The sequence below is a fragment of the Nicotiana attenuata genome, unplaced genomic scaffold (assembly GCF_001879085.1).
Source record: "Nicotiana attenuata strain UT unplaced genomic scaffold, NIATTr2, whole genome shotgun sequence".
NCBI classification, from domain to species: Eukaryota; Viridiplantae; Streptophyta; class Magnoliopsida; order Solanales; family Solanaceae; genus Nicotiana; species Nicotiana attenuata.
This window is the reverse complement of record NW_017671988.1, coordinates 43109-55219: the sequence shown is the minus strand read 5'-3', so window position 1 is coordinate 55219 and position 12111 is coordinate 43109. Positions and strand designations below refer to the sequence as shown.

Here is a 12111-nt window from a genome sequence, read left to right as displayed (position 1 = left end):
TTACCAACCCCCCCCCCCCCCCCCCCCAATATGTAAAAAGTACATATGACTGGAACAGAATAAGGAAACATCACGAAGGAGAACTTACAGGAAAACAAGATTTTTCAACTTTCCCAGTGAAGGAGGGATTGTCCCTGAAATATTGTTGTTGTACAGATCCAGACTGATAAGGCTCTTCAAGTTGCCAAGCTCTTTAGGGATGGTTCCCTGAATATTATTTTTGTAAAGCTCCCTGAAGCAGCAAAACAATTACATCATATATATAAATTATAATTCCTTGAAAACCAATAGAATCATTGACTAGAAATGACAAGTCAATTCAAGATTTTAAAATAGTTACTTACAAATACTGTAGATGTTCCAGCTTTCCAAGTTCAGGTACCAAATGACCAGATAACTTTGAGTTGCCAAGGTCCCTGCAGAAACGTTACCACCCTGAGATACTTCAGACTTGTAATGAGTACGGGGCAAAAATAAAGCAAACCAAAGCAGTGCTCCTCTTCTGAATTTCTCCACTCTTTTTCAGGCAAACATTTAAGAGAAAAAGGGTGTGAGGAATAAAAGGAAGTTTCTCCTTTAACCTGGCGGAGAATAACTAGGAGACGTGTAATTTTAACCTTAAGGAAGGACCAGTTGATTGCACACAAGTCATACCAATTAGAAAGGACTTTTTTCTTTGACGCTACTGTTACTCGGTATAAATATAACTACTTCAGGTTTGCAAATTGACATGAATCTTTGTAGACAAGGAACGTCAGGCTGAGCATCTCAAGTTTTCCAATGTATGAGTCTGAAACTTATTTTCTCTCTCGACCAAGTCATCATGTTTAAGAAGATATAAGAAAGTTCTCTTGCATCTCAAAAAACTAGGTTTCTGTCTTATTCGTATTTAGAAATCTTCGGTTATCGGTAAGGAGTCCAATCAACATACAACTCCAACCAGTAACATCTAGGTGTTCCATAATCACCTAATAAAGCGGAAATGCAACTCTAAGTCATACAATCTATCATAAACATTTTTTTTAAAGTATAAAATATCAAAAACATCCAAAGTTTTGCCAATAAAATTATCATTTGACAAAAAAAAATGTCAGAAAATGGCCATGCTTGCATCGAGATTTCTCAAAACTTCAGTAAGGCGCCCTTATTGAACCACTGCCTCCAATCAACTACCTTTAAAGTACAAGGATTTTACACACTTTTTTTTTTTATGAAGTAAAAGTAAGTGGTGTATTAATAGCAAACGCATCCAGAAGATACATGGATAACAAAATAAAGAAGAAGGATTTTACACACTTCAAAACAAACAAATCACTTGAACTCTACAAAAGGTGCACATCCACGAGAAATCAGAAACACAAGAAAGACAAAGATCATTAAAAAATCACACGTCTCCATCCTTCACACATAGATCATAGACATGTCAAGATAAAAACCTCGACTAAGTGGAACTCAAGTAAATACCGACACCCTATTCACCTTTTAGAAAAAGGAATCACTTTGCTGCCAATTTTAAAACAAAGACTTGTTAGCTAGCAAGTCAAGTTAGCTAGCAAGTCAAGTGAAAGCTTAAGCTTTTAACAAATAAATCAAATTCAAACTTAGCAACTAACCAACAACAACCACCATCTCAATCTCAAAACTAATTGAGATGGCTTATGAACCCTCTATATAAATTCCACTCCAATTGGACCTATTTCACTCGAATACTCAATAATTTGTCTAATAAAAAAATAAATGATTATCGTATTCTAAATCTCAGGCTTATCACTAAACTAAACTGTCATACAAATCTCTAACCAGAGTAAAATAATAACTACCAAATCCAGCCTCTATGAGCAAATTAAACCAAATTTAGACTATGTATACATATATGCCAAAAATCTTTTTTCAAATTTGTCTGTCTTTCTCAAAATAAAAAATAAAAAATTGTGTGTTCTAATACACACACACAAAAAAAAATATGTACTGTAAATTATGTATTAGGCTGCATCCTCTCTGAACTCAGTGACGCTTAGATCAGTCCCTCGGCAAACACAAACATACAAATCGACTAATTAAATAATAGCACACACAAAGGAAGTAAAAAAAAAAAAAAAAAAGAGGAAATTTTGAGACATACACACGAGTGACGTGGTTATCGCCGTTGCAAGTAACATGAAACCAAGTACAAGGGTTGACAAGATTCGGATCCCAGCTCTGGAGCACGTTATCCGGGTCGGATAAGCTCCGGCGGAGAGCGTACAAAGCATCCCCTTCTGAATTCCCCCTAACACTAACAGCTAGAGCGAGTACAATTACCAAAAAGCCCAAACTCTGGGTTTCAATAACAGCTGCCATGGTTCTTTCTACCCAAAAGCAGAAATATTTGTGGGGTTTGGTTAGATTTTGAGGTGAGATTTTATGTAAGGAGTAGACCCAGATGAAGAAGAAGAAGAAGAAAAAGGGAAAGTAAGACCGGAAGAAATGAGGAGGGAGGGGAGTAAAGGATCGGTTTTGGGAATGACAGCGAAAGGGGAAAGGCTGGGTGCGTGGGTGTGGTGGGGTGGGGTGGGGTGGGTGCGGTAAGGAATCTTTTCTTCTCTCCACTTAGCTTTCTTTGCGTTGATAAATTGCAAAATAGTCGATTTGTTGCAATTTATAACTTTCTATGCGATTTATAAGAGTCCGTTTGGATTAGCTGATTTGAAGTAGTTGATAAGCATTGGGTGCTGAAAATTACTTTTAAGTGCTGAAATTGATTTAATAAATAAGCAGTTACGTATTTAAATACAAGTATTGAAATTGATAATAAGCTGTTGTAGTATTTGAGAAAAAAGTGCGAATAAACACTTTTTCTGTTAAAATGACTTAAATAACCTTAGAACTGTTTACACTTATAGGGGCATAATTTCTTCAAAATTTTAGATTCCAGATCGATTCAAATACAAAATATTCTATTTGTCATTTTATTATAAATACAACTGTGCTTAGATAAGAAAACTTTTATGATAAATAAAATTTATTTTATGATAAGCATAATCATAAGTTATACTCCCTCCGTTCCAGTTTATGTGAACCTATTTCCTTTTTGGTCCGTTCCAATTTATGTGAACCTATTTCCTTTTTGGTCCGTTCCAAAAAGAATGACCCCTTTCTAAATTTGGAAACAATTTAGCTTAAATTTACAACTCTATTCTTAATGAGAAGCTTTTATAACCACACACATACTCTGAGCTCCTTTTTGACTTGTTTAGGATCACAAATTCCAAAAGTCTTTATTTTTTCTTAAACTCCGTGCCCAGTCAAGGAGGTTCACATAAATTGAAACGGAGGGAGCAATAATTAATAAATTGACAAAAGTTTCTAAGAAAAAAATGAACCTAAATAAATTTTTGAAGAGAAACAAACACTGTCTTCATCACCACAACACTTAGAAAGCAATGCACCAAAAATTTGATATGTCCTCATTTATTACATACAGTTCAAAGATTAATACACAATCACATAGATACAAATACGCAAAGGGATAGAGAATTTGCTTATCATAAATAGTCAATGAGAATTGCAGACTTGAAGAGGCGGCGGGGGAGGGGGGTAGGGGGTTGAAACAATACTTGACGCAGTGAGTGTCGATGTAAGAGTTTTGTTCTAAAAAAGAATATTTTAAGGATAAAATAGTAAAAATCTTGGTCAAACTTAAAGTGCTTATAAGCTAAAAATTCATAAGCTGGGGGTGACCAGCTTATGGCTTTTAGCTTGTTTTTGACTTATAAGGACTTGGCTTATAAACACTTTTAACTTTACCAAACGCGTAGATCCCTCTAAATTCAATTTGTTAGTTATGGCAGAAATACAATTATGTCTCTGCTTTTCTGTTTGCAATTTTTATTTTGGGACCTTTTCTGTTGTATTTCAAAAATGCAATTTAAAATATATTTTGAAATTCCATTTCATCTAACGTCGAGATGCATATAGATCCCATTTCACATATATATATTTTGCATATTTCTGAAATTCTCATAAAAATTATGACAGCTAAAACTATACATTTGGAAAAGGGAAAAAAAAACTCTAACTTATATTCCCCCACCCCACCCCACCCCCCAACCAAAAAATTTCTCCATTTTTATTGTTCGAGTGTGAGAACTCTGGGTAGGAATAAACGGATCCTATTCATCCCCATCCTTTTTTATGGTGTTTTGAAATGTTATTTTAATAACAGGTGAATGGCGTTCTTTAAATTAAAATCTCGAGTTACTTTTTGAGCATAAGCAATTTTGGAAATGAAATACTTTATCACCTTAATGTTTTCTCGACGCGAATTTTTATTAACTGAACAAGTGAATTTCGAGTGCGAAATACTTAAATGCAAGAAATAAAAATAATCAAGACTCAATTTGGAGCGAGTCGACTATAAATATGTTTTCAATATTTATTTGGTTACGTCTGAACTCTTTTCATTCTAATAACAGTAAAACTATATTACTTTGACAGTCTAAAAGAAGATTACAAGGATTCAAACATAACTCAGAAATTGAATTTCTCAAATTTTTTAAATAAGTTTACATAAGTCGGGAATTTATAGGACAGAAAGAGTAGTTAATAATTTTTTTTAGCTGTTCCATAATGTTAAATAGAAATCTATGTTTTATTCGTATTTGCTATTATTCTAAAATTTACATTTGTCTAGTTATATTATTCAAATCTCTAGTTTAATCACAAAGTTAATTTAAACTAGCTGACATTTATTAAAAAAAAAAAAAAAAAACTAGAGTATGATTTATACACAATAAGTTTCTAATTTAATCAGATAAAATTATGGATTTAAGAGGAAAGGATCATTAGAATGTCAGTAGAAGAAATGAGTAAGATTATAATTGGTGATAGTAAAAACAAAGTTTGCTAATGTGCTACCAAGAAGGACCAATGTCCAATCATTAGCTTTTCTTATGTCAATTATCTCTAAAGAGACAAAGAATTATGGCCATCTGTCTGTTCCCCCTTTTTATTAAAAAATAATTTAGAGTATATTTTAAGAAATTATTTGAAGATAAATTTTGCAGTATATCATAAACTGCACAAATAATTTGTTATTGTAACCTGTACACGTTCTCTTATTAGACATCTTTGAAGTTAAAAGTTAAAACACAAGTAAAATTTTAAAAAGCTTGTTTGAAGAGTATTTCAAGAAATATAATGAATTTTGCTCTTAGATTTTTAACCCTTTTTCTCTCAATGAAATACATATGCAAGTACAATTCAATTTACAAATACTAATTTTCAACTTTAATTGATACTTATTTCCAAACTTCAACCAAATATTGTTCTAACCTTTTAAGATGCTTGCCCAAAGAAAATGTATAGCACTTTTTATTTGTCTAAGTCTTGATAGACAGATTTATCTGATACCTATATTGATGACTGACGAGAAATAATAAATATTCCGTAAAATTAACCAAGACGTGCACAAGCTGATCTAAACACTACGATTATAATATAAAAATAAAAGAAAATTTTACCTCTTATAGCAAAGGTTGATACCTTAATTATTATAAATAAATACCCTTTTAGAAAATTATCTCATATAGCTAACTTTTCATTTTTATAGCAAAATATCTATTTATGGTTACTTCCTACCTTTAAGCCTCTCTTCCCTCTCTCCTCCTTTTGTTTTTCCTCTTTCTTCTCTTTTTCCCCCAGTTTTTTCTTCCCTTGCTTTCAGAAACCCTAGCAGGGCTTGTGTTTCCACCAACGACAGATCCGGCCACCGAATACATTCTCTGTTTAGCTGGACTCCCCTATTTTCCGCCGAGTTTTGCTACGATATTCATGAATACAGTAGCAAAAGTACATCGAATACAGTCTATAACAACTGAAAACATAACTATAGGAAGTAATTTAGTAAATGGTAACTATAGCAAGCTAATAATCACTAAAATATAGTGGTTTCTTTAAAATTTCTTAAAATAAAAAGGTATAGTACCCTAAGCACTATGTTATACTACTATTTATGATTTGAAAGCATATTAGTTAGTGTTTTGGCTTTTTCCTTTGATTAGTGGGTTAGGAAGACCGAATCGTGTTTGGCTCTTTTCCAAGTCTACTTTGGTATTAATATACTTTGTGGTTCTTTCTAAAATCATGATCCTTTTTCTTTAACGTGTTTTCTACTGTCATCAAATTAAACTCGTCTATCTGTCAACCTACGTACTACACTAGTCGTATTTATTTTCTTGGTCCAAGTTGGAGGCCAATAAAGGGTCAACAAAGCATCTACCAAATTTCCATCATGAAGAGTGAAGACAAAAGATTTTAAATTTTGTTTATTTGTAGGTTCCTTATAATGTTTTTTTCTTTCTTTCTAATAACTAATTGGTATTCGGAATTAGTGATAAATCTAGGATTTGAACAAAAAGGTATAAAACCCTCTTGTCGAACTAATTGTAGAATTAAAAAAGGTAAATCTTAGCTAAACATAATTAATCTCAGATCTAGATATGCAGGGTAGAGAAAAAATGAAGAGGAAGAATAATCGCGGATAATATTTCTTCATACAATAATTNGTGATACCCTGATTAGACTGTACTTTAGGCCATCTATTAAGTAGACATTCTCAATAGAGTGAGAATCAGTCTTACCTACCTTTCCAACCCCAATGATCTCACCTTTCTTCCCATTTCCAAAGGAGACATTACCTCATTTGAGGTCCTCAAGTGAAAGGAACTGGTTCTTGCTTCCTGTCATATGCTTTGAGCAGCCACTATCCATGTACCATATTTGGCTGCTCCCTTTCACTTGGACCCACAAAAGGAAATCAGGGGTTAGTCTTAGGAACCCAAACAAGTTTGGGTCCCTTTCTATAGGCAAAAGGGTGAATCAAATTCTTTTTAGCCCAACCTGGCAGCCTATTTTCCCCTTGAACAAATTCTTTATTCTTTTGACTAGCCTTTCTTTTGCAATACATTCACTTTTATAGTGACCAGTTTTACCACAATGTGTACAAATTTTGTTCTCAGGAAGTGTGAGGTACTTGCTTTTGGGATCCCACTTAGGTGCAGAGGTCTCGTAGCCAAGTCCTCTCTTATTGCTACTCTGGTGTTCATGTAGCCATGAAAGTGCATCGGAGGACCTATTCCATTTACAGGTTCTATCTAGCTCGTGCTTAACCTTGTTTAGATCCTCCTTAAGGACTCTTATCTGCTCATCTCTTTTGTACAACTCATCTTTCATTTTCCCTACATTTTCTTCTAAAGTGAGTTGTGTGTGATCAGATTCCTTTTTACCAGTTCCTAATTTCAATTTTAGATTTTCAGATTTGAGCTCTAGGACTGTGGTGTCAAGTTCATGAGCCTGGTTCTTCAACTCAGCATTTTTACTATCACTTTCACTAGCCCCAATTTCCAGGTTTTTGCACTTAGCTTTCAGAATCACACACTCCTTAGAAAGTTGTTCCTTTTCATTGTTTATAACCTCAAATTCATCAATGAAATCTAGAAGTAACTCAGCGAGACTTTCTTTAGACAAAAACTTAATCTTGTTTTTGAGATGAATTATACTTACCTCAGATTCCTCATCCGATTTCCCAATTGCCATAAGTGCTTATTCATCTCCATCTTCATCTTCTGAGTCATCATCTGAGCATTCACCCCAAGCAGCAACCATAACCTTTGTTGATCCTTTGTTCTTCTTGTGATGAACCTGTTCCTTCTTCCTGTTCCTTCGTTCAGCTCTTTCCTTCTTCCATTATTTTTCCTATTGAGGGCAATTTTTGATGTGGTGATCAGTCTTCCCACACTTGTAGCACCCCTCATTGGTTTGTTTTTCAGGAACCCTTGGTTTGTTGTAGCTTCCATTTCTTGAAGGACCATTTTCTCTTATTAGGTACTTCTTCAAATCCTTTGTGATCATGGTCATTTCATCCTCATCTAGATCAGCACCTTCAGTGATTCTGAATGCCAGGCTCCTTTCCTTCTTAGGTGCATCCATCTTCATGGTTTGCCTTCTAAGTTCATAGGCAGTGAGATTTTCAATTAGCTCATCCAACTTGAGAGTGGCAATGTTCTTCGATTCCTGAATAGCTGTGATTTTGCTTTCCCAAGAGATTGGCAGTACCCTTGTCAAAATCTTCTCAACTTTGTCTTCTTCAAGAATAACTCTTCCAAGAGATTTAAGTTCATTTGTTAGTGTTGTAAACCTTGTGTACATCTCCTGGATGGTTTCTCCTTCCATCATGGTGAAATTCTCATATTGAGAATATAGCAGTGTTCCTCTTGATCTCTTTACTTGAGGAGTTCCTTCATGAGCCACTTGTAAAGTGTCCCATATCTCCTTAGCAGTGGTACAGCTTTGAATTCTACTGTACTCGTCTGGACCAAGTCCACACACAAGCCATTTCTTGGCCTTTGCATTCTTTTCCCACTTCCTCAAGTCCTCAGCATTGCAGTCAGCTCTTGTTTTTGGCACATCTACTCCTTCAGAATTCATCTTCATGGTAGCAAGGGGACCATCAGTGACTATGTCCCAGAGTTCATAGTCTTCTCCTATGATGTGGTCTCTCATCCTGTTTTTCCACCAAGAGTAGTACTGGCCATTAAAGAGTGGAGGCCTAACAATGAATTGCCCTTCCCAGTTCCCAAGTGGTGCACTCATGTTGATCTTTTCCTAAGGTGTTAGCCTCTTCAAGGATAACCTGCTCTGACACCAATTGATGTTCTAAACGTCAATGCCACACAAGAGGGGGGGTGATTTGTGTGGTACCCAATTTTTGCTTAAACTGCTTCTGGAAGGACCTGGTTCTTCTAGGTGTACTAACGACTGCTGTTTGCGGAATTAAAAGTACATAAAATAAAGAACGCAAAGATTTTTACGTGGAAAACACCTGGCTCAAAAGGTGAAAAAACCACGACCTACTACTCAGTAGGATTTTCTCAAACTTCCACTAAAATCACTGAGCCAAAACAGCATTTACAAAAACTCTTTGTAAACCTAAGGATTAACTCTAATCCCGTTATGGCAACCAGCCTCTAACTGCTGCGACAACTTCAAGTTAACTCTAACTTGAATACTCAATATACCTATTACAATTGCTTCTAGTAAAGCTGAAAGGTACAATATGAAACACCTACTACAATTGAACTAGAAATAAAGAAAGACACATAAAACTCTTTATGGAGCTGGTTCTTCAATCTGGTTCATGTAGCTTCTGGTTTGCACACTTGAATCACACACGAACTGCTTGCAAAAAGCCTTGCTATTTTGCTCCCAATTCACGTTTAACTTCTGCGTTTTTGTGCAACACTTTAATGTGAGAACACCCTGCAATTTATAGAGTTAGTAGATGAAGAAATAACTAGAGTTCTGATGCAACTCTTCCTTGGTGGAAGAGTTCTAGTTGATTTCAACTTCTAACTCCTTCCCTATCTTGAATAGTGTTCTCTTTGATTAAGGACTCCTTCTCCTTATCAATTATGCAACCTTTTCGATCAGGAGATATTAAATACACCAAGTTAAGCTTATCTCCTTCACGTGCAACCCACATGCTTGAATCTGCCCGTTTTTGTGAACCTGAGGGATGGACCACTAGATGGACCTAGTTCATGTCTGAGTTCCTTTGTCAGTCTTCAAAACTAACCTTTACTTGGGCCAACAGCTTGGTTCTGTGTGTTAGCCTGACTATTTGATTCTTGTTAATGCTTCTGTGGTTACCATGCTTCGAATGGGTTTTACTGAGTCCTTAACCTACCTATATCACCTCTATGTGATTGTATTTATCTTGAGTGTTCATCTCTTGCCTATTTCTGTCGATATTGCTGGCCTTGCCTGTTCGCTACATCTATTTGATCTTCTCTATTTATATGTTAAAGTACAGAATCATGACTCACTCTCGATTGATTCTGATTCCCTTAATTGATGGTTTGATTGAAAGGTTTTCTTTTAAAACCCTAAAATTCTACTCGTTTGTTTAAATTGACTGATTTCATTACCTTATTTGCTATGGTACTTTATTTTTACTAAGTCATTTCCTTAATTGAGGTTTTATGAATTTAGTCCTAATCGACTACTCTATGCTTACTGAACCTTGACCCCTTCCTTATTTAGTCATGCACTGATTTTTCTTCTTGCCTTATATGATACTGAATCTTCCCATTTGATTTGATTCCCTTAACTTAAGGGAGTACTTCCTTGATTTTCTAATTGATTGATTCTGAGTTCTTTAATTACCATGCTACTATGATTCTTACCTTATTTACTACCTATTTTCAACTATAAATACTCTAGTCTTTCACTAACACACACAGAGACACTGGTTTTCAAAAAACTACCTCTCTTACTAAAAACCTCTGCTCTCCTCCTCTTTTGTGCTACTTGCTATTGTTAGCCAGCTGAAAGCCAAGGCTAATCATCTGTACTCTTGGTTCTTTCATTCTGATTACTTCTACCTTCACTGGTATGTCCTAGTTTTCATTTAAAGTTCCAACAATAATATGCTTCTCTTACTGTTTTAGTTTCTTTTATTCCTAGTTTGCTTCTACTTGTGGTTCTATTGTGGAACTTGTAGTTAAGTTGCCTTATCAACATGTTGTTATGTCTCCCCTTCCCGCTGGATTAATGTATCCCCTTATGTGTGTTTCAAAGCATGCTTATCAATTGTCTTTTATTTCTTGTATGCTTACCATCCTATGAATCCCCGAATCCTTATCACCACTTCTATGTGTTTGTATTTCTCCTGACTAGTGTGTGATTATGCCAGAGTTAACTATCTCTGAGCATGTCCAAACCAGTCTTAAGATCCTTGCTGGGTTGTGCAGCCAAAATGTCTATGTATCCCCAATCCCTTGACCCTTGTATGAGTACTGAATTCTGCAAACTAGCTGTGTGATCTTTTCTTAAGGTGTTTAAGTTTGTTTATTACTCCAACCTCTTTTCAAACAATCTTTGTTGCTTTACTAATTGCTTCCAAAATAGACTTTCAAATACAGTCTTTAATAACCTTTTCCAACTCGTGCCCTACACTTCCACTTTACTCTTAGTCAATAAGTTCTGCCCCCTCTAGTATGTGTACTGCCTTGGGATCCTCTTGAGAGCCCTCTGAACTCTAGCATACTGAGGCTGGCCTTTCCACACTGCACTTGTTCAATTCTTGGTTGCTAAGTCTAGGTGTAAGCATTGTCCGGGGTCCTTGAGGCCCTTAGGGAACTTTGATGCACCTAGACTCTGATTTGTCTATAGAATTGAGGCTTACGAGACCATTGGAGGCTTTGGAAAACTTGGGCCTAATTGTAGGCTCCCTATAGAATAGCTTCTTGATTTTCTATTTTTACTTATGTAATTCATTCATTGGCCTGTAATAATTTGTAAACAGATATTGGGGGTATTTAGTAAAAAGGGTGGGTAGATGTATACTTTATGGGGTCATATGGGTAGAAATCCTGATCTTAGGATCTTACTTTTTAAATCTGTCTGCTTTGCGCGATAGAAAATATGCTCGTAGGGATTTACTCTTTTAAATCTGATTTCCTTGCCTAATAGAAATTATGCCTATAGGATCTCACTTCTAATTTCGTTTGCATCAGATAGAAATCATGTTCATAAAGTTTTGCATTCTGTCATGTTAGAGACCATGTTTATAGGTCCCAAACAATCATGCCTTAAATCAATTCAGATATAGATGCCATGCCGATAGGACTCAACTCCGATTCAGTTCTAATAAGTCTTTCTGTATGTTGCTAAAATCAGTAATACGCCTAAATACCATGTTTATAGGGATCTACACTCGCTATTCTATCTGGTGATTTAGTTTGGCCTAATAAATCAACTTCATCACGCCTAGTTCATTTCTAAAACTGGCCTTACTAAGCGTTAGCATTTTTTGAAACAAGTTCTTTCAAAATTGCATTGATCCCATTAGATACCATGCTTATAGGTATTAAAGGAGTCTATTTCGAAAACTTGTTTGTCTCTGCATTAATATAGACACAGTATGCTGCATATAAGCAAGCCTTAGGTCATTTTCAAAACTGCACTCCCCTGAAGCTCTTTCTCCGCTGTTCAATGTTTCTGATTCTAATAATTTTAAAAAGAATCCCTAGGCAACTTCTAGATTATAACTTTTTGGGTATAAAATGGGGT

The 12111-nt window shown here is 35.3% G+C and overlaps 1 protein-coding gene across 1 annotated transcript in view; it reads right to left on the bottom strand.

Moving 5' to 3' along the window:
• Positions 1-2619, bottom strand: part of LOC109211200 (BRASSINOSTEROID INSENSITIVE 1-associated receptor kinase 1-like) — a 5070-nt gene extending 2451 nt beyond the window's left edge. Inside the window, exons 1-3 of the mRNA XM_019374702.1 lie at positions 2123-2619; positions 345-416; positions 89-232 (exon numbers count right to left, since the gene is read on the bottom strand). Of these exons, the coding sequence (XP_019230247.1) occupies positions 89-232; positions 345-416; positions 2123-2340 (434 nt within the window). The 5' untranslated portion in view covers positions 2341-2619. The remainder of the gene's footprint in view (positions 1-88; positions 233-344; positions 417-2122) is intronic.
• Between the last annotated feature and the right edge of the window lie 9492 nt (positions 2620-12111).